The sequence below is a fragment of the Alternaria postmessia genome, assembly GCF_024291825.1.
Source record: "Alternaria postmessia strain BMP 2775 chromosome Unknown scaffold_60, whole genome shotgun sequence".
Taxonomy (NCBI): domain Eukaryota; kingdom Fungi; phylum Ascomycota; class Dothideomycetes; order Pleosporales; family Pleosporaceae; genus Alternaria; species Alternaria postmessia.
In genome coordinates, this window is record NW_026260133.1 from 130,731 (window position 1) to 154,877 (window position 24,147).

Here is a 24,147-nt window from a genome sequence, read left to right on the forward strand (position 1 = left end):
ACCACCTCGTCGTTCTACTGTGTAGAAAGGTATTGTGGTGATGGTGTTACTGAACCGTTTGATGCTGGTAAGATGCTAATATGAGATACTGTATGAGTCACTGTTTAGAAACGGCAGGAAACATATTCTTCGTGTAGCCGAGAAGGGAGAATACCCTATCACAAAAGTCTCAAGATAGAATTCAGTCGGAATACCTCTGTCATTCGTTCCGAGGTGGATCTAGATACCAAACCCCTTGTACCATGCCCTCAGGTCACCTACTACACATTTGTTACCAAACTGTTATGAGGCAGCCCACGTAGACAGCCCAAGGCACACAAGACACCTAGACACACCCGCCACTCCTCTAGGTACCCTTACAGCCGTCTGAACGAAAAGTTGGGCCCCCCACCCTCTCCACACGCGTACAGCAGCTGTCCGCACCACCCAGAAACTGGAGGCAAGTGTTGTGAAACTCCGGGCCTCGGATCTTCTGATTGTATGGCTCAGCGACGCAATCTTTGCCATCTAACAGGAATGAAGATTAGTTCCTCCCTTTGCATATAAACGGACCCCGGAGGAGAAAGTTGATCAGCAACTCAACTCACCAAATGCACGGTTGTTGAAGGCGGCGCAGGCCTTTGTTGTCGCACACGAGTTTTGCACTCCAAGGACGTGGCAGAAGCAGCGATCCCAACTCTCGGCACTGGCAAGACTGAAAAAGCCCAGACTTGAGAGGTATTTTTAGTGAATAGATGGATAGATCGGACGTTTGGGAGTCTTACAGGGAGAGTTGGATTACGGTGGTGAGCTTCATGATGGTTGGCGTTGATTCTTTGAAGAAGAAGATGTAGTGCCGAAGAGAAATACAAACAGAGTAGGCTGAGGTCCAAAGTTGAAGAGCATGTAACTGTGTTTATATATCTCTATCTTTAGCGAAGCGCAAAAGGGCTACGTGTGTGTGTGAATGTCTCAAGGATGAGATGATAGCTATCAAAGTCTAATGTTGAGTACCTTAAACACTATTATAGACTGAGGCTGTCGAAGTTCCCATTTTGTTAAAGTTTGACTTGGATCTGTGCTTACAATGATGGTAATTATATGTGTCACTCCGCTGCTAGCTCCTGGGCATGCTAGGCTTTTAGTTAGTGCTTACATCTTGTTGGTAGCGAAATCCTGCTTCTACGACTAGACCCTCGGTTCTAGCAGATGATATGTTTAGAAGTACTGAATTCAGACGCGTTGAAAACAGGCCTGGCCTACTAAGCTTCAACAATATATCTTCCTACTTGCTGTAGATTATCAGACCCTCCGACCGCAAAATGCAGTCTGAGTCTTCTCATTTGCGTTTATGATCAAGCATTGCATTAAGAACGGAGATAACCTCGACTGTATCAAGATGGTACTTTCTTATTCGAACCTGACTTTGGGTTTGATTCTAGATTCTAGTACGCTTTTACTTTCACAACGTATTTCGATAATTGTTAACTTTATTGCGAGTGCAGAAGTAAGGTTTTGTTCAGCAAGGCGCGTCTTGTCAAAAAAGCACCGCACCGTGGCTTAATCAAGCTAAGGCACCCGTTGACAGGTGTCAGGAAACCAGAAAACAGAACGTCAGTGTACAAGCCTACATGTTAGTGGTAAAGCACGGTCTTGTCTTTGCCTTCATAGTATTTCGGCTGCTAAACCTTGCAGTCGATTAACGATCCGCTCTTACGTCCGTAAGTAGAGCTTACTCCTGCAAGGTTTTCAAATGTTGTACAATGTTCGGTGTTTCCCAGTGTTATCTTAGTCCAGTCAGCTTGTATTTCAATCTGAGTTTGAGTAGTCTGAGCCATGGGACTATGTCACGCCCAGTGGCTGACTCCACAGACTCAGACAAGGATGCATCTCAACGCATCTCTTTGGTATCTACCTAGTATATAAGTCACTGCGAACCCCCCTCAAGAATATATGTCAAACTCATACGTTCTTAATCATTCCCGTCTTTTGTAATCACGAGCCATGAAGCTCTTCTACTATGCTCTTCTTTCAGCCGCAACTCCGCTGGCCTTATCTCTCGGAGTTCCCAGGTAAGACAGTCGAACATAACGAGATGACTGAGCTAATTCCAGTCCCCAGCGCAAGCTCTGAGCAAGTCAACCAACTTGCTGCCCGAGCCGATTTGTAGGCTCCCCTGACGTGGAGAAACAATGCGTTACTAACAGTACCTTAGTGACACTGCCGATTCATCTCTTGTCGACAGCGCCCTTCCGAAGAGGAATCTTGCGAAAAGAGACATCACGGGCATCACTCGCCAATGCTACGGAACGAACGGGAAATTCAAATATATCTTGCAAGGTGTCCTCATCACTACTTCTATAGTCGGCAACACTTTGCACTATACCATCACCACTTCTCTGGCGGGCTCGAGTCTCAAGTCGGTCATCTTTGACTTGGGTCACGGATCATATGAGTTGTTGCTAGGGGACCGGGGAACTTTTGAATTCGCGCAAGGTGCGCTGAATATCTACGCAGGAAGACGCTAGATGGTGGATGATGATCACCTTTCCAAGGCTTGCCTCACGTGATGGTGTAAGCATACTGTTAGAAGACCAACGCGGGTAGGCCACGGGCGGAAGATTAGATAATCTGAACGGCTTGCATAGAGGGTCGCGACATACCCTAGATATCACATGTTATTTAATCGCGAGTCGATATCGAATATGGCATTGTATGACTTGCTGTAGAATAGCATGTAACGGAACACTATCGAGAGTCTTAGCATATTGGCTTTCTATCGGCTGTACCCTCTTCCTCTATCTTTCAGACCGATTCGTATGGCTGTTGCTTAGTTAGGCCACGGCTCTTTCTTTCTTTTATGGTGTTACTGATTAGGATAGAATATATAGGTAGAGATATATGTGTATGTTCAATATCTTAAACGCAATTCAGACAAGTATTTTCTTTTACACTAGTTAAATTGTGTATAGCTATTAGAGGTGTTAGGTAGACGAGGTTAGGCTAGTTCTTAGAAGTGCGTAGCTGATCTTGGGAAAAAATATGGGTACAGAAGATTCTTTTTTGAAACACAGTATCAATCACTACATTGAAACTTGTGCACCGGCTTAGGAGGTAGGTAGATACATATGGCGCTGGAAGCTGACCAATTTCCGCGCGCGATGAGGACGAGCCATGTCTCGCGCCATCAGACTTTGGAGTCGTGCTAGTTTTAAGACACAATGTCTTTGTGAAGCTGTGCTCACATGTATCACGTATTTAGTCGTTCACGGTCTTGGTATGTCTTGGAATGAGTCGCTGATGTAGAGAACCAGCAACTAACGCCCTCTCGTCGAGTGTCTTGAAAGAATATGCGCTGAACTGTTCAAGACATTGAACTATAAGCTATGGCGTAGAGAATATATAAAGACTTGGGTCTAAAGAAGACAAAGATTGACTAAACTAAAGAAGATAACATATTTGAACGATGCCTCTAAATGCTACGAGTGACGAAACTGTTGGTCAGGAGAAGGATCACTGGGAAGGTAAGATTACACTCCACTCTTTTCACCAGTTGCATGACTAACTAGAAACACGACTATAGATTTACGAGAGAACAATGTTCCGCGATTCTTATTCCGAATGTTCCATTGGCAAAGCCGCGGCGGCCCAGGGCTAGCAATAAACAACGCAACCGAGATCGTACCTCGAGGCTTCATGAACGGCGATAAAGGATCTAGTGTCTATGGTAAGACCGAGAAAGAAATGTGCAAAATGGTGAACGACCATTTTGATGACAATAAAGAGGTTCTTACAGAGTTTAGCTCTTGGGCAGCCTCTCTCCATGCGGTTCTCTGCTATGCCCGAGACACACGAGCCGACTGGAATCCTCATGTCGCTGTTATCGATCGCACGAGATTAGAAGGCGAGGTTCTTGTCTGGTGGGTGCCAGATCTTCTCGGTGCTAAGAAAGGTGACGTCGAGTATCTGGCGCATGGATGTATACGGGGTCGTGGTTATACCGCAGTACCTTTTGAACAGCTCGTCACTAATGGGCTTTATAGTTTGTTCCCCGAACTTGAAGCTTGGAAGAAGAATCACACAAACGGCATGCCCTTTGGCCGTAAGCTACGGAAAAGGATGTTTGACCGCGCACCACCAGTTGATATCTCGACCGAGGACATTGCAACTGCTAAGAAAATAGGTACCTTATTTGGAGAGCTTGCTTTGCCCGTCATGGCCGCTCTGCTTTGTCTCCGGCCGCGGGAAGCTACTGGATTCAAAGAGATGGCAGTTCGGGTGATTGAATCACTAGATACAAGACAAGTAGAATTCGAGCTTGCGACAGGCTTTTGGGCGCATCCGGGAGCAACTTACACACGCAAAACGAGATACCGTGATACTGGCAGGTGGTATCCAGATGTTGAACAGTGGATTAAATTGCTTCGTGCGATCAACAGCCATGACTTTCGCCGAGACACAAGGAAGCGGAAGAGAGCCAACTCCGACTCTGAATACGAGCCTGATACTGAGGATTACACCAATCGGTTTCGGAGCTATTATAATACGCGAAAAGGTCCACGGCTGGATTATACTAGAGTAATGCCAGCGATATTAGGCAAGGCAGAAGATTTTGTCCAGTTTGGTTCCGCGGGGTCGGATGAAGGAGAAGAGGATGAGACTTTAGACAAGGAGGGAGACGAGGTGTCAAATAAGGACACGGACGAAGTGTTGAACGCAAAACAGGATGAGGACATGAACAAGGAGGAGCAGCATACAGCGATGCAACGCGAATTTATGAAGAGATGGTTGGAGACGTGTTCTGAGTATGTAAAGACATGTAAAAAAGGCCTGTGAGATGAATGAGCAATAGCCGAAATACTTACACCATGTCAATTCATCACCAGCGCCACACACTCGAATGAACATTGCGCCAACGCTGCGCTATCAATAACAGATCTGTCCCTTCTTCAAACTGCTGATCTGAGTCTCGAGCCCGAACCCAGCTCTCTGACGATCCGATGTCTTCTCTCCCCTCCATTGATCACCATCAGACACCCCAAATCTCAACTTTGTCTGCATGACATCTTTCCGCACTGAGTCGCCTCCTAATGACGACCCGACCATGATCTCATCCAACACATTATTCCTTGTCGTGGCGACGATAGTAGAGAAGCTTGTGCGGTAGCTGATGCCGTTGTGATACAGCGCGTAAAAGCCAACGCCAAGGCTGAAGAATGTCACGGCGATGGCGACACCGTATGCTATCCAGAGGTTGTGGGCGTTGTAGGCGTAGATATTGATCTGAGTTTCGGTGGTAATGTTCGTCGTATAAGTAGTGTTTGCCCTTGCGTGGAGTTAGTATAGAACGACAATCATGACATGAGGCGTGATGTCAATTACCTCAGTCTAGTGTCGCTAAAAAAGCTCAGCGTCACATTCCTAGAAAGTTCCTCGACCATTTCTCCAAGAGTCTTGTTCTTTGTCAAGGCCAGATCTGCGGCTGGGAGCTTTACATAATTTCCTTGACCGGGCAACTGTGGATCTAGTGCCTCATTGACCAGTCCCATCAGCGCGGTAGCTCCGATGGAAGTTCTGGCAGAAAAGAGATACATCATCGTGACATCTTGATAGCCACCGCCCCTGCTGGCGGTGAAGTAGTAAGTTCCGGTCAGGATGTTTGCGATCGCCATGCCAACGGCTCCATAAGTCATGTCGTAGGATGGATCTATGTCCTGCGAATTGAAAGAGACAAGCTCTAGTGATGTTTGTTCTGTCGAAGAGTGGAATTGAACGTTGTAGGAAGTGTTTTTTAATGCGCAAGTATAGTCTTCTTTGGCAAGCCTGATGACGAGCGGGTCGGTGCGTCCGAGGTTTCTGCTTCCGTTTTGGTAAACGAGGTTCAGATTTCCTGGTAAGAATGTGCAAGTGGCACCACCAAGGATGCATTCGTCTGCGAAGGACGCGAAATCTGTGGTGTTCCCGGAGTAATTGGCATAACCAAGAAAATTTGGAGTGAAAGCCATGTACGCTGATTCACTTCCAACGTTGCCTCCGACCCTCTGCTCAAATGCTTGCGAAACCTGGTCAATAGCGCCACGCAAATCAGGATTTGGTTCTTCGCATTTCAGGGACGGACCATTGAAGCTCATAATGTATGTCGAGTTTGGGATCCCTGGCGGCATCGATAAGATGCTCATACTGGATGCAGCAGCCATGGAAGTCCTGGTCAGCAAAGCTGATGGCATACTATTCCACAGATAGATATTGCTGCTCTCCGCATCAAGCACAGGAGAGCCGGTACCGCTGCCCGGCGGAAAGTATATTTGCGGAACTTGACTGGACACTGTGTCGCTGACTAGGACGGGAACTATTGTTAGTGTTGCGGGAGTGATCAGAGCCGACAGAGGAAGCAGCCTAAAGGTATTGTTAGTTGGATTTTAACGATTGTGGCCGAAAAGTGAGATATAACCGCACAAGTGTGACGTGGTTCTACTCACCAGACAAGTGCCGCAAGCAAAGCGGCGACTTTTGACCTCAGTGTTAAGTCAGCACTTGCGAACGCAAGTACATCAGATGTAGCGTTAAACATCGCATCAAGACCGGAGATAGAGTATGCTTTCTCACGGCAAGTGGCCCAGATATGCTGTGTGTATGCGATAGCGATAGAAGTCGCCAGGCAAGTTTTTGCGAGGAAAGCAAAAGCGGTCCCGAACCGAATCTTCCATTCTTGACGATCGATGTCCCACGCTGATGCTGCAATGTCGGTTGGCATCACCTTGGTACCTGCGAGTGATCGATAGTAGCAGTGGTGACCTACTGCTAGAGCGATACCTGCGATGAAGAGAGACAGCATCTTCGCTGGGGCCAGCCAGTATATTCCCCATTTGACCATGTGGGCAGGTCTGTTGCTCTCAGGCGCAGGTGTCGAGTGTATATGCTTACGAAATGGAGACAAGGCTGATGTTTCGCTGGAGCTGACAGCGACATATTTGGGGTCGACCATAATCTTTCGAAGGTTCAGATGGAATTCGCTTAAGCCGTATCGTCGATTGTAGCTTGATGTAACGGAGAAAGAGCCACATTATCACTTCTGTATCAGTTTTCCGCTCGGGTAGAGACGAGGCTTGCCAAGCGTACACAGCCAGCTGGACTCGGTGGAGGCAGTGCACGCACCTCGCGGCCGTTACCTTTATTAGGCCGGATGCATTGCCCTCGGTGGAAGCATACTGCTCCCTCTCGCAATTGATATCAGCATAATTCGACACAGTATTCCGTTGGTCGAAGAACAGCCGTGAACCAAGACCATGCCTGCCCACGGTGATGATGATGATGCTGTCCGGTCAATGCTACGCACGGGAAAAACCACAAAACTGAGGTTAAATTGGCTCTTTTCTCGACTTGGTGGGGCAGGGTCAACGATCTGATGATTGGTGTAACGGACGCCACAGCGGAAAAAGCAACAATCGTGATACGACTTGCAGGACGGCGGCAGCCGTACGGGAGTGAAGCGACGAACTTTCCTGCTCCTTTTCCTGGTCAGCTCACAGAATAGAAGGTAGAGAGATAGTATAGTATCCAAGTAGACAGGTCTATAGCAGACTGCAAGTCACAATAGTGTTGAACCCAGAGGTAACGCTTGTTGTTGCATTCTTGGTGTGGTGACGGCGTCGCATCAGGCTGAAGGCGGGGAAGGCGTGGCTGAACGTGCGCGTAACATGTTAGCTGCAAGGCTATCCCGCAGCGTTGAGAGCTGCATTCCTAAGACAATAGGTGGACCTGTTGGCGCTATACACACAGTGTCAGAGCGCTGGGCTGCCTGCATTATGATCAGCGAGAAGAAGAAAAGTGTCTAGGCGCACAGCGGGTGCGCGAGGGTGGACGCTTAACAGCCGGTACACGCCACTTCGAAATGTTTCTTCGCGTTGCGAATTTCCAGATTCTACGATGCAAGAACTAGAGATCACTGATTGTAGACATTTGAGATGTTGCCTAGTGATGATGTGATTGGACAGTGGTGGTGCTAGAAGCTGTGCCAATGCATGCGCATGCAGCGGGATAATGTCTTTATGTACCTCAGCCGCATCTCGGTCTTTTTGGCAGTAGATCTCCGTGGAGTTAGGTAGGTAGGTAGTTCAGGCCTCATACGTCACCTCGTAGACTTCTCACAAATGCACAGGCCGTTGTAACCGCCAATCATTGTGTCTTTGAATGTCACAGCCCAAAGAGCTCACTTATGTTCGAGTGCAACGCGTTCATGATTGATGAGCATCTAATCTTAGTCACCACTAGCGCCCTGAATCCCTTCCATCGCCTTTTGTAATACTTTCTTCGTATCTTCGTCCACCACGGTCCTCTGTACCTCCTCTATGCGTTCGACCCATAGCCCCCATCTCTCTTCGTTAAAACCATTCCAATCTTCGCCAACAACATCGCTACCCTGCTCAGCGCCACGACCACCAAATTTCCTTCCCTCTTTACAAAAGGCGTACAGAACTTCCCCCGCATATATGAACCATGCCGCAGCTGCTTTACAGCCTTTGTCCCCACTTTTACTGTAGATCTGGCTCGGTATAGAGTCCTCCAACACGGAACGCAGCGTCCAGATCGCGTACATAGAAAGATCTACTAGATTAGCTGCTGTAAGACGAGCCGCAAACGCGTTAATGTTGAATGGTTCTGCGTGTCGCTCTAGCGAGGAATTAGTAAATCGACGTTTGCTTCATGCTTTCACAACGCATAACACTGATAAGGTAGGGTCAAATACCATCATCCCAACTCTCTCGAATGGCGGGTCCAAGCAACGGAAGTTGCTTCCAAGTAGCTTGCTTGCCCCAGATTTCGAACGTAGCCGGTTCTTCTAGGTCAGCCACGGCTTTAAGGACCTCGATCACCCTGTCGAGCTCATGGGCTGGCGTTTGAGATGCGTATTCGACCACTTGGTTCCAGATATCCCACAAAGCAGCCTCACCAGCCTCTGAATCACCAGCAGCAAATGCCGACTCAGCAGGTGCTACAAGAAAAGATGCAGCAGAAGAGATCGGCATAGAATCATCCATAGCTCGCAAGATGGTTGGAGAGGGACGCGGTAGACTTCGAACACCCCCTCCGCGACCACCTCGTCCTCGCATTGAGAGGCTCATGTCTTACGCGGCGAGCTGGCAGGAACAGATGATTTACTCTGCAGGTAATCTTAACTGAGACGTCCAAATTATCTGTTCGTGGGAGGATTGAGACTGTACCTGAAAAGTTTCGGGTCTAATGTGAAGTTCGTGGCCACCTCTTATCCACTGCTCTCGTATTAGCAGTGGAATGATTGGAACTGGCGAGCTTTATATTCGAGATAGCAAAGCGGGAGGTGACGTACACCAGTCACAGCCTTGCGCCCTTGCTCGGATGTGTGTGGCTGCTGAATCCTAGCTAGTGTCTAGTTAGCGCCTTCGCATGAACGATGTCGGACCTTATTTGATGAGACACGTGCTGTTCTGACTAATCAATAGTCGACCAACCTCTCACACTTGGCAGGCTAATAAATACGCATGAAGTTCCAAGACTTTGAATTCAGAGTTGTGGTTGCCAAGCGCTGTATGTCGGGCCTACAACATAATCATTTCTCAGTTTACGAGCCATAACCGCGCGGCGAGACAGTGCATATCGTGTAGCTTGAATGCATCCCACAGTATATGGTTATTGAAAACATGGATCGCCAGAACACTCTGTCTTTTCATCTAACAAATCAACTCGAGATTCGGACTTCAAACAACGGCACTTAATTGTCTAAACATAGTACTCAGGTACAATTGAGCGACTATTTCGACCTGAGCAAGCCTTGTAGATACTGATCTTGTACGCATCTTGCCAATCGCTGTGAAACCACTACCCTGATGTAACCAATACAACCTCGGAATTAAACACATAGAACAAAGGCATTGGGTCGAGAATTGGGAGGGACGCCGTTGTGCGTCATCGCACCAACAAGGTCGCAATTTCCCGTGGTTTGGTCGTAAGCAGCCACGCAACGGTCTGCTCCTGGTGCACCTGAAGATAAGCCATTAGCAAGTAACACTAAAGGAAAAAGCCCCGCAACCGCAGTACGGATATTGCTAGTGATATGGCAATCAAGCCATGCGATGAGGACAACTTCACTCACCTCCATTGTAGGGCCTGTTCCCACGAACTAGCGGATACTCGTACAAGTCTCCGGTGTATGACCCGAAGTTGAGGCGTTCACCGTTATGGAATTTATGAGGGTAACCTCCCGGGCCCTGTCTGTCATCGTACAGACAGAGAGTCGAACGGCAAGCTTCCAGTTGGGAGTCAGTGTACCTAACCCCGTCACATGTCACAGCACGTTTCTCAAGCACGTGAGACGGAGTGGGCGTTGCAAATGCCGACACGGCGAGGAGCGAGACTGCCAGTAGAGCCTACAAGATGCTGTTAACTTGAAGCTCGAGCTAGTGTTTTGTTCTTGAATGTTCATGCCTTGGTAAACATAGCTGGAAGGTGTTGACAGGTGACTCCGAGGTTATTTTCAAAGTTCGACAAAGAATTTTGACGATGACGAGTGACGAATGATGATGTTTCGATCCTTCACTGATAACCTGCTCTTTATACAGAGGTGGTACTCAAGCTCTACAACTGTCTTACGATACCAAGCTAGGTCGGTTTTACCAAGGAGATTATCTCTCCAAACATGCCTTGGCGTAATGTCCGGCATTCCTGGATCCAGAGAAGTTACGCAATGTTCATAGAACAACTATCATCTAGGGATTACACTAATCATGAAACTGTCAGCGATTACATATTGTCTACAATTTTGTGCCTCTGTAGCTATGTCTTTTGGTACGAAAAGAGTAAGTATAAGGGGCTACGCTCAAGGGTCTATCGCCCAGGTACAATAAAGTTGTAGTTGATAGAGAGAAGAACCATAAGCAGTTGGGGTTCTGGAAGCTGTTCAAGAAACGGTGGTCCAGAATATACGTACGCATAATCTGTTTTCTTGAGGGATCTTGGATAGGTAAACAGTGACGTCCTAGCGGCTTGTCAGGTAAGCCCTACGTCGCTTCATTTTGTTAATTGTATTGTGGTCGAAATCTAAGTCGAGAATCGGCCCTACATCGGTCATAGTGGCTGGTGCTTCCATTGTAAGCCCGTAGATCAGGACTACATCGCCTTGAATCAATTCATGCTTCCGATACATATAAAGGGGGTCGTCTCTGTCGTCTTCCAAAATCATCACTCACGATATCGTAACATCTTCGCACTATCATTATCAACACCACCTATCGTCTCGATCAAACCCAGACTTTCTCCGCTTTCTATCTAAACTCACTTCAAGATTCCCATCACTTCAACGTAAGTCTTCTCCAACAAGAGTGTCCTGCTTTTATCTTACTTCTCTCAGATGGTCCAACTCAACACTCTCCTGCTCGCCACCCTCGGCCTCGCCCTTCCCGCAGTAGCGCAAAGGGACTTTTGTGCGGCTATGTCTGGCGAACCTTGGGCTGAATCAGCAACCGGTTTCAGGTTCCAATCGACTAGCGCAGGGACTTGGAACTGGTTCTCTCGCGATCGTGGAACCGATCTGAAGATCTACCAAGATTGCAATGTTGTACAGAACCGACCGAACAGCCAACGGGCTCTTCGAACAGTCTGCATCGCTACGTCCAACAACTACCGGTGCTGGGAGGCTCCTGGCCAGAACGACCCTTCTGGAAGTTGCTTCATTCCTGATTGTTCTAACATCCGCAATGTCTGGGGCTGGTATGATTAGATGCTCGTACTTTTAGGTGCAGGATGAGGGGGATAGGACTTTCACAGTTTCTCATATGTTTTGTATCGACGAAAATAGCAATTAGAATTGTTAAGAATAAACTGTTAGGGTTCGACGTCTCGAAACCATCACAAAACTACTTCAGAAAAGAATCTTCCACCCATGGCCTGCTCTTGCGGGTAACAGTCTTGTCACTGATTCCCTGTGGATATATGCGCATCCGTAAGATCACATGTACCCCTTCCCGACTTAGTTAGCGTTGATAGGAGTGCAGCCGAAGTTGACGACGCCCTAGAATGTTATTGTTAGTGGATATTCGTTTGAAGTAGCTTAGGATCTATCTTACATTTTGCTCCATGTCACCACAGCAGACAGCAGTCTGTTTGCACATGTTCTTGATGGGAACGGCACCGCCAATAACAGCAACAGTGATATCGCTGCACTGGCCGAGGAGGTTCTTGATTCCACCGACATCGGGACTGAGGCCATCATGGTTGGTGACCGCCTGGGCCGTCTCGTCGTTGCAGCAGTGAGCGGTGCTGCCGGCGCCACAGGCATCCGAGCGCTGGAAGACGTTGAAGTTGGTGGGAACAGCCGCGATCATAGCGACGAAAGTGAAGAGAGCGAGGATGATAGACTGGATAGACATTTTGAAGTGTTGTTGGTGGGTTGTTGATGGGTTGATTGAGGAGAGACGAAGAAGTATAGAGATTGGAAATGAGTGTAGTTGGAAGTGAGTGTGGTTGGTTGGTAAAGAGTGTGGTGGTTGTTGTTGTAAATGATTGTGATGAGATGTTCGACTTAGGAAGCCAGAGCAGGCGATACTTATACGTGACAGGAGACAGCAACGTTTGAAGCGGATGGACTAGTAACTATTGATCGTGATCGGGAAGTTCGGGTTTCGTGGAGACAGATCAGCAAGACTACTACACCGCAATACAGCACTGACTGATTAGGAAGTTACTCCACTTCACTATCGTATACATCTTTGTTCAGAGCGACGACGGGTAAATCGTAGTGACGTCAGTGACACTTAGTGTAGCACTGACCGTACTTTCGACGTCCTAAATGCCGGTGCATTATGCGATAGACTTTCCAGCCTAGCACAGTATGAAACGCGAAAGCTGAGGTGTCTTTGACATTTAGGGCAATACAACAGAAGAAGCATAATCTGCGATCACCCAGCTCTTGATTCATTCGCTATATCTAACAGCCAAAAAGGCCGTTGTACGATGGATGTCCAACTGCCGCGAACGGCCATATCGGTCTTGCAGCATCGATTTGTGAAAAGCGGTGTAAAATGATCTTGATTCCTCATCCCGCCGTGATACGTTGGTCGCGCTAAACTACAAATGGGATCAGCGGCTTACGCCTTGGCAATATCATATTGTTGATTCCTAAAAGCAAAACCACTTCAGGCCAGTCAAACCTATGATTGGGATCAACGCACGCCAATAGGCGGGTACAGCAACCGTGCTGGATTAATAACCCCAGAACATCACAATTGCTCCCGATCTCAACACATCGTAATTTCACCAATATAGATCCAACTCATGAAACAATTGAAGCTACCGGCTTCGTGCGCGCTTTGGCCATGGGCGGGTTTGGGCTATCCTAGCAACATCAAGATACCAAAAAGAAAGGCTGCGGAACTATTGGACTCCACATCATCGCGCGCGGAAGTCAACTACCTTCCAGTGGCATGTGTCTCCGGCTAACTGTCGAGACACCAATGGATGAAGTTGTGTTGATCATATCTTGTCGACTGATGGATACGATGACCATCGAGTCGCCTTTCGCCTAATGATACGTCCTCCCTTCCTCCGGCTCTGTGACTGGTTTCGAAGAAAGCGAACAATGTCCGAAGCCTTCAATAATCTCGTTACCTGTGACACCCCATCTAACTTTAGCCAAGTGCGGATCGACTTCGTCAGGCGCTGGATGGCAGGCAGCGCTTATAGCGAGACTACAAGCGGCCACGACTGGAGCCTTCGTTGGCTTCATAGTCAGCCCAATGGCGCAAATGAACCCCAAGAAGCCAAGGAAGACGCAGAGCAGGATGACAAGACCGAACACCGAGAACCCACAAGCCGAGGTCGAACGATTTTCGCGTAGGTTATCCTCCCGGAAGAGAAAGAATGTTTGGGAGACGAGCCAGTGGAGTGTTCCGCTCAGAGCGATTAGTGGAAGACTCCACTTGTATGGGAGCTGCAGAAAGTATGTGCTTCTCTGCTGACCTTTTGGCCGAGTGACTCTCAGACCCTTTCTGGATGTTGCAAAGTCGTTCCACTCCTCAGTACCAGCCATTGATGTGCAAACCAGGTTTGCTGTAAAGTAGCAAGATGACATAAGAAGCTGTGGTACGTTGGCTAGCCATGCACTCCATAGCGTAGCCACTGCGGACGCGCTTTCAGAAGAATATACATACGAGCTAGAAGAAGATCCCCATCGCCAGTTTGCACTTCGAGCCCAAGCAAAGCTAGTGGAGATCAGGATCAGAGTTGATACACAGCTGTAATCTCAGTAATAATCCCACAAGGTAAGAAGAGCAACTTACAGGCAAAGCGAGAAGAACTCGGCTCCCTGTTTATAAGGCTGGTGGCGTGGAAGCCATTGACCTTTGAGACACGGCAATATAACTTCCAGCTCCGTGTTGTTGTTGCCTCGAGTACCCGACGGGCGACCGAAGTTGACAAGTATTTCTTTTCGGCCCAGTACGCATTTCCCTTTTGTGTGCGGGTCGCTGTGTTCCAAGAATGAGCTTGCGGCGTCGCCGAGAGTGACAAGGTACGCCGATTGGTCCGTAGCAAGCACATAGAGCAGTACAACAAACTTGAGTGTGTTGAAGCATACTACTATGACCAGAAAGTAGAGGCTGACTTGTACCCTACTCTGGGGAACCACCACTTTTCTTGAAGACGCTTGCCCTACGTGGAGCATTATGTTCGAAGAAGTTATGTTGTTGTCACCTGACCACACTTGACTGGCTCGTATCCATCCGGAAACTCCCATTGATAATTCCTTCACTCCACTCACGTCACCAGTAGTTGTGTTTGCCAGATAACCAGCAATGGTCATGGATACATTTGTGTTAAGTGGAAATTGTGTAGTATCCAGACTCACCTGATCAATCGCGAGATATAGGTCTCCATGGAACAGCCTTTGTGAAGGCTCTTTCTGATAGAACGCCTCCCATTGATCTGACATGTCCCAGAACTCCCCACTATTCCAGTTCCCAGTGTCAGTGGCGTTCTTGATGTCGTTCCAAGACTGTGATACATGGTTCATGTAGTGAATATGGTACTCGGTATCTCCCTGAAGTCTCACGGTTGTGATTTTGAATATGGAAGCATTATAGCTAGACTTAATGAGTTTCTCCTGGTAACGAATGCGTTCGTGAGCAGACTTACAATAAATGTAGAGGAACTGATGATATCGCTAGCGTCAACCAAAGCGCGGCACGTTTCTTCGCTATCACTCGAAGATTGCGAGGACTGGGAATTCCAATATCAAGCCAAGACCCCTCAGCATGCGCTTCATTGACCTCGGACCTTGTTGGAGAACTCAGGACTTGCATTGTGTAGTTCGACGAGGAGAGCAAAGCGGTGCTAAGTATGTTGATTAGAACGTGTAGGATTGTGTTCAGTTTTCGAACAGATGCGTCGTTGCTCTCATAAATTGTGGATATACCATCAACATCGTAGCCCGATCTGCTGTTCGCTCCTACTAGAATGATAGCGATGTTGGAACAAAGGACCAGGAATGACAGACAGCAACCAAGGAAGACGCCCATGCGCCAGCCTTGCAGGTGGAGGTTAGATAGGCGGAACTTATGAAGGCGAAGTTTTTTCGCCAGAGGTTCCAATTTGTCCAGAGATTTCCCAGGGTACTGCGAAGGCTTGTGAGAAAGGTGATACTGTGAGGTAAAAGGCTGCTTCGTATCCGTTGCGATTGTCCTGGCGCGTTTCGGAATTTGACTGCATGTATCAACACGACGCACAAGGCTCGTTAAGCAACTGGGAGCTCACGCAGTGGATCCTCCATCAACCTCTTCGTTCTCCGAGGTGTCATCATGGTGGTTTGGTTCTTCATTCGGCGACGAACTTCTGGTGGTATGTCGCGACGGACCTTCGAGTGGGCTGACTTCGCCAGCCTCAGGATCTACTTGATGGGAGGGAAGGAGGGGGAATTGAACATTTTCATCGGCCATCATAGAGGATGTGATCAGAACCATGGTAAAAGCCCATGCGGAAGAAGGTGAAGGGCAGGCATTACTTATAGTCTTCAGCCTTGCAGGAAGAGTGTGGCCTTGATAATGGTGGCGGTCTTGGAAGCAGCTTCCGTATGGTTAGATATTTACGCAGGGCGCATCTGATTGGTGAACATGGAATGGGTATGCATCTCAATTGTGTGTGGCTGACTTTGAACCCAGCAATCAATGCATACAAATCATCGAGCGTGGACCTACGAGGCTGTACAGCGTGGGTCCTGCACTGTGGTAACAGGACTTTGAAAGCTGACAGCATGGGCAAAATCGCACTATCGCACCACGGCTCGCAATTATCCACTGCCGATTAGCGGGGTTTTCGCTCCCCGAAGAGCATGTACACCGTTCATTTATGCATCCGACCTATTTTCCAGTTTCAGCCTTCTGTACCTGAGGCTGTACGGACATCTATCGAAAAACCAACAGCCGAGTCTGACCTGCTTAATGAGGACATGCATGTAGCATGTCGTGTAGCGATCTGAATTGTGACGAGCATGGAAAAAGCCACGCCATATCAATCCTGAGAGCTCAACTAGAGGTCTAAATTGAGTGCGGTGACCACGGTCACCGCAGTCCACTCGGTATCGGCAATGTAGTGGGAACTTGAAGCTGTATGCATCTGTTTGACGCCCACACGGATCCAACACGATATTGAAGGGTCTACGTTGCATCATTAAATAATGTTTGAATGAAGTCTTCCAGGCTGGTTCGGTAAAAGGAAACGTGAATCGCGTTATTGATGATCTGGAGTGAGCTGGAAGATTCGGTGTTAGGGATTGTTGCGGCGTGACGGGCGCACGTGAAGCAAAGTTCCGCGGCTCAGGTGTGACCTCATAATGTCAGCACAGCCCTAGTGCATCTCACTCGCCCTTCATCCTTCCACCTATACCAACGCGCACCTCAACCTCGCACATCGCATCGCACGCAGCCGGATTTCGCGACACACTCATCACTATGGGCGCACCCAAATACCAGAACGTGCCTCAGCGCGACTCGCTCGACGAGGCCGCGCCCTCGTACTCGCAGGCGCCACCCAGCTATCAGGCAGCCAACGACCCCCAAGAAGCTCTCCTCAGCGGCGTTCCTCGAAGCGAAAACGACAACGTGCCCGATGACTTCAAGTTTGGCGGCGTCGTGGCCGAGGCGACGCTGGACATCCGGATGGCCTTTATCCGGAAGGTGTATGCCATTTTGTAAGTAACGCAGGTCGCGGACAAGTATCGCAGAAGCTAACGACGCGCAGGACCGTCCAGCTCCTCGCAACTGCCGCCGTAAGCGCCCTCTCGATGATGTCGGAGTCGTACAAGAACTTTATCCAAAACACCCCATGGCTTATGTGGGTGTCGCTGATCGGCTCCTTCGTTTTCCTTGGCCTCACCTTCTGGAAGCGCAAGTCGTATCCCACAAACCTCCTGTTCCTCGCCGGCTTCACCGCCATGGAAGCATACTCCATCTCGGTCATCGTGTCCTTTACCGATTCCAAGATTGTGCTGCAGGCGCTCTTCTTCACGCTGGGCATATTCATCGCGCTGAGCTTGTTTGCATGCCAGAGCAAGTACGACTTTACGCACTGGGCACCGTACCTCTTTGGCGCGCTCTGGGTGGTTGTGCTGTTTGGCTTCATGTCCATGTTCTTTCCCAGCAGCAGCACGGTCGATCTAGTGTATGGCGTCGTTTGCGCGCTCATCTTTTCTGGATACATCCTGGTGGACACACAGATGATTATGCGCCACTACCATGTTGAGGAGGAGATTGCGGCGTCCATCTCGCTCTACCTCGACATCATCAACCTGTTCCTCGCCATCCTGAGGATTCTCAACTCGCAGAACCAGAATTAGAGGGAAGCAAGGTAGGTGTTTAGTAGGGGCTGTAGATTTACTTTGGAGAAATTGCTGGGCGTATGGGGTTACGCGACTGCGCTTGAATAATTTTCAGTCTTTTAGCCGTAGTAATGTAACATGACCACTGCACTTGTCGACTCCATGTTGGTAGGGCTTCTTCCAATAGCTGTGCATGCATATCAGGTCAGGCCATGGCGGGGTATTATGGGGCTGCAGGAGGCGTGGGGGGTATGATTGGTCGGCAAGGTGAAACGCCCGCGACCCTTGATTTTCGGAGCAGGAGCACGAAGCTTGAGGACTTGGCACCGTGATACTTGCAGCAACTTGACGATAACGGCTGCAGGGGCCGCATTGGGAGCAGACGAGGACGGCACAGAGCTTGCAGAGCTTTCTCGTAGGATCGCCACCTCCTTTTCTCCGTCGCAACAGCCTCTCGCTCTGTTCTTGTTGCACCCGGAGGCGCATGCTGCGGTGGAGTTACGCGAGCCCCATTTTTGAAGTGGCCCATATGGTAGCGCGCTCCAGAATCACAGCTACTACATACTGCGATTGCTGCTAGCTCCCGCGACACCTGTCCAGAAATACAGCGGGAGCAATTGGATACCTGCGAGACAATCCTCTCACTCAGACACGCAGCAGCCAGGCAAAAAGAGAGGCAACTCGAGTGGCCAGCTCAGGAGATTGTTGATGCGCGCTTGCCCCATCCATCTCTAAACCCTGAATATCTTTGCTTGGGACCACCACACCGCTTCCTCGACAACACAACTCGTCTGCCCGCGCGCAATTCGTTCCCCTGCGCGGCTACTCCTCCCGTACGCTATCAAGGAGCTCCAGTACCCATTCTTTTCCCGCCTTTTACTGCTCAATGGCTGTTGGTTGCTGAGACACGCACCCACCCGATTACGTCGTTCGCTAAGAGGTGATTGTTGAGCGGGCAATTGAACTTGCACCCAGAAACCCACACGCCGCATCAACCCCCGGGACCCTTCGCCGGACTGCAATCACCACCGTCCATATTGCAAAACAGCCGCCATGGCGACAACACAGCACAGCGACGGCGCGCTGCCAAAGACACACTCGCTGCACATGCAAACCCAAAAGGCACCGTCCGCGCCCAAGAGGCGGAAGATGCAGGCGAAGAAGGTCGACGATGAGGGGCTCATGGCCTCGCTGTGCACGCTCATCTGCGACCACCAGATCGGTACGCCGACGCATTGTTCGTCATGGTTGCTCCCATACTGACTATCGCAGGCATTTCCGTCAACCTCCTCACCCTCCTCTGCCTCACCCACACATTCTTCCCCCGCGCCCGAAGCCGGACCTCCAAGTTCTTCCACATGTCGTACTACAACCCCGACACGGACATGTACGGCTGTGGCACCGACGATCTGCCCTTTGTTCTGCTGTGGACCGTCATATTCACCGGCGTCCGCGTAGCAGTCATGGAATACATGCTCGATCCACTGGCCAGGCTGGGTGGTATCCGCACAAAGAAGGGGCTGGACAGGTTCAAGGAGCAGGCATGGCTCATTGTCTACTACACTGCATCGTGGTCTCTAGGAATGGTATGTCACACTACGACCCAATTCGCGGAACGGTAATGCTAACAAGCTGACAGTACATCATGTACCACTCGGAGTTTTGGCTGAATCTCCACGCCATATGGGAAGGCTGGCCTTTCCGGGAAGCAGATGGCTTGTTCAAGTGGTACTATCTCGTCCAATGGGGCTTCTGGGTTCAGCAGATTCTCGTCGTCAACATTGAGGAGAAGCGCAAGGACTATGCGCAGATGTTCACACACCACATCTTCACTACTGCGCTCATGTGCCTGTCCTACGGTTACTTCCACATGCGCGTCGGCATCGTCATCCTGACCATCATGGACTTTGTCGACATCATCTTGCCCGTAAGTCATCCACACACCAGAATCTCAAGCTGGAAACTAACCAAACAGACCGCCAAACTCCTCAAATACATGGGCTACTCCAACGCCTGCGACTACGCCTTCGGTCTCTTCGTCATCTCCTGGGTCGTCACCCGCCACATCCTCTACATGATGGTCTGCTGGTCCATCTACGCCTACGCACCCGTCGACATGGCTCCCGGCTGTTACCTCGCCGACTCCACCTCGAAGCAGACCTCGTTCGTCCCTGCATCCAATGCATCGCAATTCGAAGCATACGGCGGCAACAACCACTGGGGTAATCTCCTCAAAGCATACAGCGACCGTAACGGACCTATTTGCTGGAACCCGCAGATCCGCTACTACTTCCTCGCACTCCTCCTCACTCTACAAGTCTTCTGCTGCATATGGTTTGCGACTATTGCAAAAATTGTGTACAAGGTGCTCAAGGGCAATGCGGCCGAGGATCTGCGCTCCGACGACGAGGGTGAGGATGAAGAAGTTGAGGTCGATCAGACGAAGACCATTTTCAACATGGCGACTACGTGTGGTGAGAGTGGCATGAGCTCAAGCGGTATGACTGTACAGCCAAAGGAAGAGGAAGTCGGCGTTGATGCGCTGACTTTTGCACGTCTGAATGGGGCGAGTCAGCGACGACAGGCGAAGAGGGACAGTGCAAGGGAGAGCGCGAGGGTGAGTGGGATTAGTATTCCCGGTCATGGGGATCGTAAGGAGCTTTTGGGTAGGATTGGGTGTGATAAGCCTTCTTGAGCTTGTCTCTTCCTGCCTCTGGTGATGCAGGGTTCTTGAGTTTTGCAAGTCGCGAAAAGTCATTCGCGGGGCGTCAGAGGCGTGTGTAGCATACAGTTGCAGGTTTCCAATTTTTTTAAGTCTGCTTCTTTGGTGGTGTATAGGTTTTTTCCCAAGGAATATGTCACTAGAGGTGTGTAATTCCGATCTCGTTGATGATACATGTATACTATACCCCTACAGATCGAATTTAGAGTATTCATAGCTCATGTGTGTGTTGACGAATGTGCTGGTGCTGAAGCACATGGAGAATAATGTTGAATGACACTGTAAACCGATGTCATGTAATCCCACTCTCAAACCTCGGCTCATACTTAGTGTGAGAATGGGATGGTGGGATGGTGGGGCCGACATAGGTACTAACAACAAACGTGTACCTCGGACGACAATCGACAAACAAAGATTCAACAAGAACACGTGCTGTGAACGGAATCTCTGCGTTGCTTCATGATCCATAGTTAGGACCCGTGTTGTGAACCATACGCCTCCACTGCTGCGGTCCTCTCCATACTGATCGTATACCGACTACGCATGCAAACAGCGACCCACAACCACTCGTTATAAACTTCTCCACCACCAACAACCAACCACGCCAACATCAACCAAAACACCCAGCACAGAAACGCCCATAGCAAACTAGACAATGGCGACGCCAGACAACACTACTACTCTCCCCTCCCCACCTTTCTACACGCACATTCCCAACATCAACAACCTGCGCCTAGCCACGCACTCCCTCACCACAAAATCCGGTGCAACGCTCCGCCCAAACCTCCTCTTCCGCAGCGCTGAAGTGTCGAAAGTCGATGCCGAGGGGTGGACGGCACTGCGCCAGCTAGGTGTTGGGCATGTCTTTGATCTACGGAGTAAACCTGAAGTAGACAAGGGTCATTCGAACAATGACAACAACAACGACGCCATTGCAGACGCAGGAGGAGGTATGCAAAAAGCAGGCGTGCAGAGGACGTGGGTGCCAGTCTTTGAAGAAAGCGATTATAGTCCCGAGCGCCTGGCGGAACGGTATGCAAAGTACATGGATCAAGACGTACGTGGCTTTGTAGAAGCGTATTCTGAGTTTTTGAAGAGCGGGGGGAATGCGTATGGGGTTATACTGCGGTATCTAGCAAATTTATCCGCCGCTGCTGCTCCAGGACAAGGAGAAGGAGAAGGAGTGGGGGCTTTGATACACTGCACAGCGGGCAAAGACCGAACGGGAATGTTTTTTGGTCTCTTGTTCGATTTCCTGGGTGTGCCGCGCGATCAGATTGCGACGGAGTACCATCTTACGCAACAAGGTCTTGCGGGCGTTCGCGAACAAGTCGTGCGCAGGTTGCTTGCTAGTCCCGCTTTTACAAAGTACATGACTGCGCAGGCATCCGGGACGCCCATCTCCCCGGGCGATATCGCAAAAGCATTGCATGACGACGCGGCGAGGGGATCATCAAGTGGTAGCGATGGCGATAAGCAGATTCCACAGGAGATTCTGGACAAGGGGAGGGAGGCGGCGTTGAGGATGGTGAGCGCGAGGAAAGAGAGTATGCTGGGGGCGCTGGAGATGTTGGATAGTCAGTTTGGTGGGGCGGAACGGTATATGAGGGAGGTTTGTGGACTTGGTGATGGAGAGTTGGAAGGGTTGAGGAGGAATCTTCTGGTGGGATATGGACGTGAGGCGTGACTAGGAAATCATGGGAAGTACAAGGCAAGTAGGCTGTGAAAGTGGGTATAGATCGCACAACTGTCATCGATTTAAAAAGGAGGGGTATGGTTAGAATAGGCGTTGCTTAGGACTTGCGATAGATATCACCTGTTCGCCTAATCTCATCTTCAACGTCCTCTCCCCTCCCTGCAGCTTCTAGCTTTCTTACTAGTGGCAATACCTCCTTTCCAAAGCGTTCAAGATCCTCCTCATAATGCAGATGCGCCGTCAGCACCAAGTCCACCCCCAAGCTCTTGAGCAAAAGAATCCGATCTGCAATCTGCTCTTTCGTCCCAATCAACTTGGTCTTGAAGCCGTCATTGTATTGCACCAAGTCTTCGAGTTTGCTATCCGCCCACATGCCCTTTTTATTCCCCGTGCTAGCACCAGCTTGTTGCACGGCTTGACGAAAAGCTTCAACAGCTTCCGTATCCGCTTTACCTTGAATCTCCCTCAACACGCGAATAGCTTCCTCTTCCGTTTCGCGGATTATAACGAAGCCATTGACGGCAAATTTCACTTGCCCCTCGCGCCCCACCTTGCGCGCGCGCTCCTTCACATCCGCAATCTGCTCACGGAAACCCTCCAAATCGTTGCCGTTCATGAAATACCAATCGCTCACCTCAGCGCCATTCTTCCTCGCATCGTCGCTATTCCCGCCCTGGAAGATCTCCGGATGCGGTTTCTGAAGCGGCTTAGGCGCCAACTTGTAGTTTCGGAATTGGTAAAAGTCGCCGCCAAAGCTGAACCCTTCCTCGCTGTCTGCAGTCCAGATACCTTTCAATGCGCGGATGAACTCATTGGACCGCCGGTACCGCTCCGCATGCTCGAGCCACCACTGCCCCACAGCCGTGAACTCGCTCTTATTCCAGCCTGAGACAATGTTCACAGCAATACGCCCATTGGTGTAGTTGTCAATACTCGCAATCTGTTTCGCAGCAATAGTAGGGTTCCAGGGCCCGGGAAGTATCGCCGCGATGAGCTTGATACGCTCGGTGCTGTGCAAGAGCGCTTGCGACAGGGACACACTCTCGTGCTGGTTTTCGGCTCCGTACGAGGCGGTGAAACGGATTTGCGTGAGCGCGTACTCGAAGCCGTGGGCTTCGGCGGTCTTGGCATAGCGCACGTTGGAGGCCAGGTCCCAGTTTGTTTTTTGGGGTATCTTGGAGACGACGAGGCCGCCGGAGACGTTGGGGACCCAGTATGCGAATAGGAGACGGTTGGGGTCTTGGTTGAGGTCTAGTTGCTTTGTGGGCGTGTAGCTATCGGATGGTTCCACGGAGTGTCCATTTGTGCCGTTTGTTTTGGTGCTGTCTGTTGCGGTTGGAGAGATAATCAGCCTTGCTCTTCTTGTTATAAAAGTAGTGTTCTGGCAAATTTACCTGTCCTTTGTCTCTTTCGTGCTGACATGTTTGTTCGCAAGAGGCAGTAGAACTCGAGCACGAAAATGGATGGATATACTGGAAAGAAATGTTGAGCTATGATGCCATGCGATGTCAAACTAGAGTACTGTTGCCGGTAAGATGTGCGCACATTAAGCGTGGATTGCGTGCTGTGCAGCCATCCGTGGGATCTGTGGGGTTGACGCAGGTTAGATTATAGCCCTGTAGATCGTGGTTTATTCGCCGAGGATCATACAACTCCAGCATCCCGGGCTTATGGATGATAAGCTGTGACCGGGTAACCCGCAGCAGCCCCAGACGTCCGGCTCCTTCAATTGGCTGTCCAGGATCTTCGGTCGCTCGTCGATGAGACAATCCGAGAGTTCCAAGACGTCATGTGCCGGTGGTTGCAGTAAAACAGCTCTCTAATATCGACCCCACACTATCGTGCAGATAATCCAGCATAGTGCCCTTCAACGAGGATGCGAAATCATGTCGGCGCGATGATGATGCTGAA

The 24,147-nt window shown here is 49.8% G+C and overlaps 8 protein-coding genes across 8 annotated transcripts; 4 read left to right on the forward strand and 4 right to left on the reverse strand.

The window, feature by feature from the left end:
• Nucleotides 1–1,983: 1,983 nt before the first annotated feature.
• J4E82_008043 (uncharacterized protein) lies at nucleotides 1,984–2,507 on the forward strand (the record flags this gene model as incomplete). The annotated part of the gene is made up of 3 exons (XM_051734282.1): nucleotides 1,984–2,051; nucleotides 2,101–2,145; nucleotides 2,195–2,507. The coding sequence occupies 3 exons, from the start codon at nucleotides 1,984–1,986 to the stop codon at nucleotides 2,505–2,507; spliced, it is 426 nt and encodes a 141-aa protein (XP_051585989.1).
• Nucleotides 2,508–3,445: 938 nt separating this feature from the next.
• J4E82_008044 (uncharacterized protein) lies at nucleotides 3,446–4,815 on the forward strand (the record flags this gene model as incomplete). The annotated part of the gene is made up of 3 exons (XM_051734283.1): nucleotides 3,446–3,503; nucleotides 3,563–3,706; nucleotides 3,764–4,815. 3 exons carry the CDS (start codon nucleotides 3,446–3,448, stop codon nucleotides 4,813–4,815), a joined length of 1,254 nt encoding a protein of 417 aa, XP_051585990.1.
• Nucleotides 4,816–5,357: 542 nt separating this feature from the next.
• On the reverse strand, nucleotides 5,358–6,853 carry J4E82_008045 (uncharacterized protein; the record flags this gene model as incomplete). The annotated part of the gene is made up of 2 exons (XM_051734284.1): nucleotides 5,358–6,375; nucleotides 6,459–6,853. 2 exons carry the CDS (start codon nucleotides 6,851–6,853, stop codon nucleotides 5,358–5,360), a joined length of 1,413 nt encoding a protein of 470 aa, XP_051585991.1.
• Nucleotides 6,854–8,236: 1,383 nt separating this feature from the next.
• Nucleotides 8,237–9,017, reverse strand: J4E82_008046 (uncharacterized protein; the record flags this gene model as incomplete). The annotated part of the gene is made up of 2 exons (XM_051734285.1): nucleotides 8,237–8,649; nucleotides 8,726–9,017. 2 exons carry the CDS (start codon nucleotides 9,015–9,017, stop codon nucleotides 8,237–8,239), a joined length of 705 nt encoding a protein of 234 aa, XP_051585992.1.
• A 2,963-nt stretch (nucleotides 9,018–11,980) lies between these two features.
• Nucleotides 11,981–12,380, reverse strand: J4E82_008047 (uncharacterized protein; the record flags this gene model as incomplete). Its single annotated transcript, XM_051734286.1, has 2 exons — nucleotides 11,981–12,022; nucleotides 12,078–12,380. The coding sequence occupies 2 exons, from the start codon at nucleotides 12,378–12,380 to the stop codon at nucleotides 11,981–11,983; spliced, it is 345 nt and encodes a 114-aa protein (XP_051585993.1).
• Nucleotides 12,381–16,952: 4,572 nt separating this feature from the next.
• J4E82_008048 (uncharacterized protein) lies at nucleotides 16,953–17,836 on the forward strand (the record flags this gene model as incomplete). The annotated part of the gene is made up of 2 exons (XM_051734287.1): nucleotides 16,953–17,191; nucleotides 17,242–17,836. 2 exons carry the CDS (start codon nucleotides 16,953–16,955, stop codon nucleotides 17,834–17,836), a joined length of 834 nt encoding a protein of 277 aa, XP_051585994.1.
• A 1,035-nt stretch (nucleotides 17,837–18,871) lies between these two features.
• J4E82_008049 (uncharacterized protein) lies at nucleotides 18,872–22,227 on the forward strand (the record flags this gene model as incomplete). Its single annotated transcript, XM_051734288.1, has 5 exons — nucleotides 18,872–19,040; nucleotides 19,091–19,404; nucleotides 19,458–19,745; nucleotides 19,794–20,435; nucleotides 21,193–22,227. 5 exons carry the CDS (start codon nucleotides 18,872–18,874, stop codon nucleotides 22,225–22,227), a joined length of 2,448 nt encoding a protein of 815 aa, XP_051585995.1.
• A 106-nt stretch (nucleotides 22,228–22,333) lies between these two features.
• Nucleotides 22,334–23,658, reverse strand: J4E82_008050 (uncharacterized protein; the record flags this gene model as incomplete). Its single annotated transcript, XM_051734289.1, has 2 exons — nucleotides 22,334–23,562; nucleotides 23,631–23,658. 2 exons carry the CDS (start codon nucleotides 23,656–23,658, stop codon nucleotides 22,334–22,336), a joined length of 1,257 nt encoding a protein of 418 aa, XP_051585996.1.
• Between the last annotated feature and the right edge of the window lie 489 nt (nucleotides 23,659–24,147).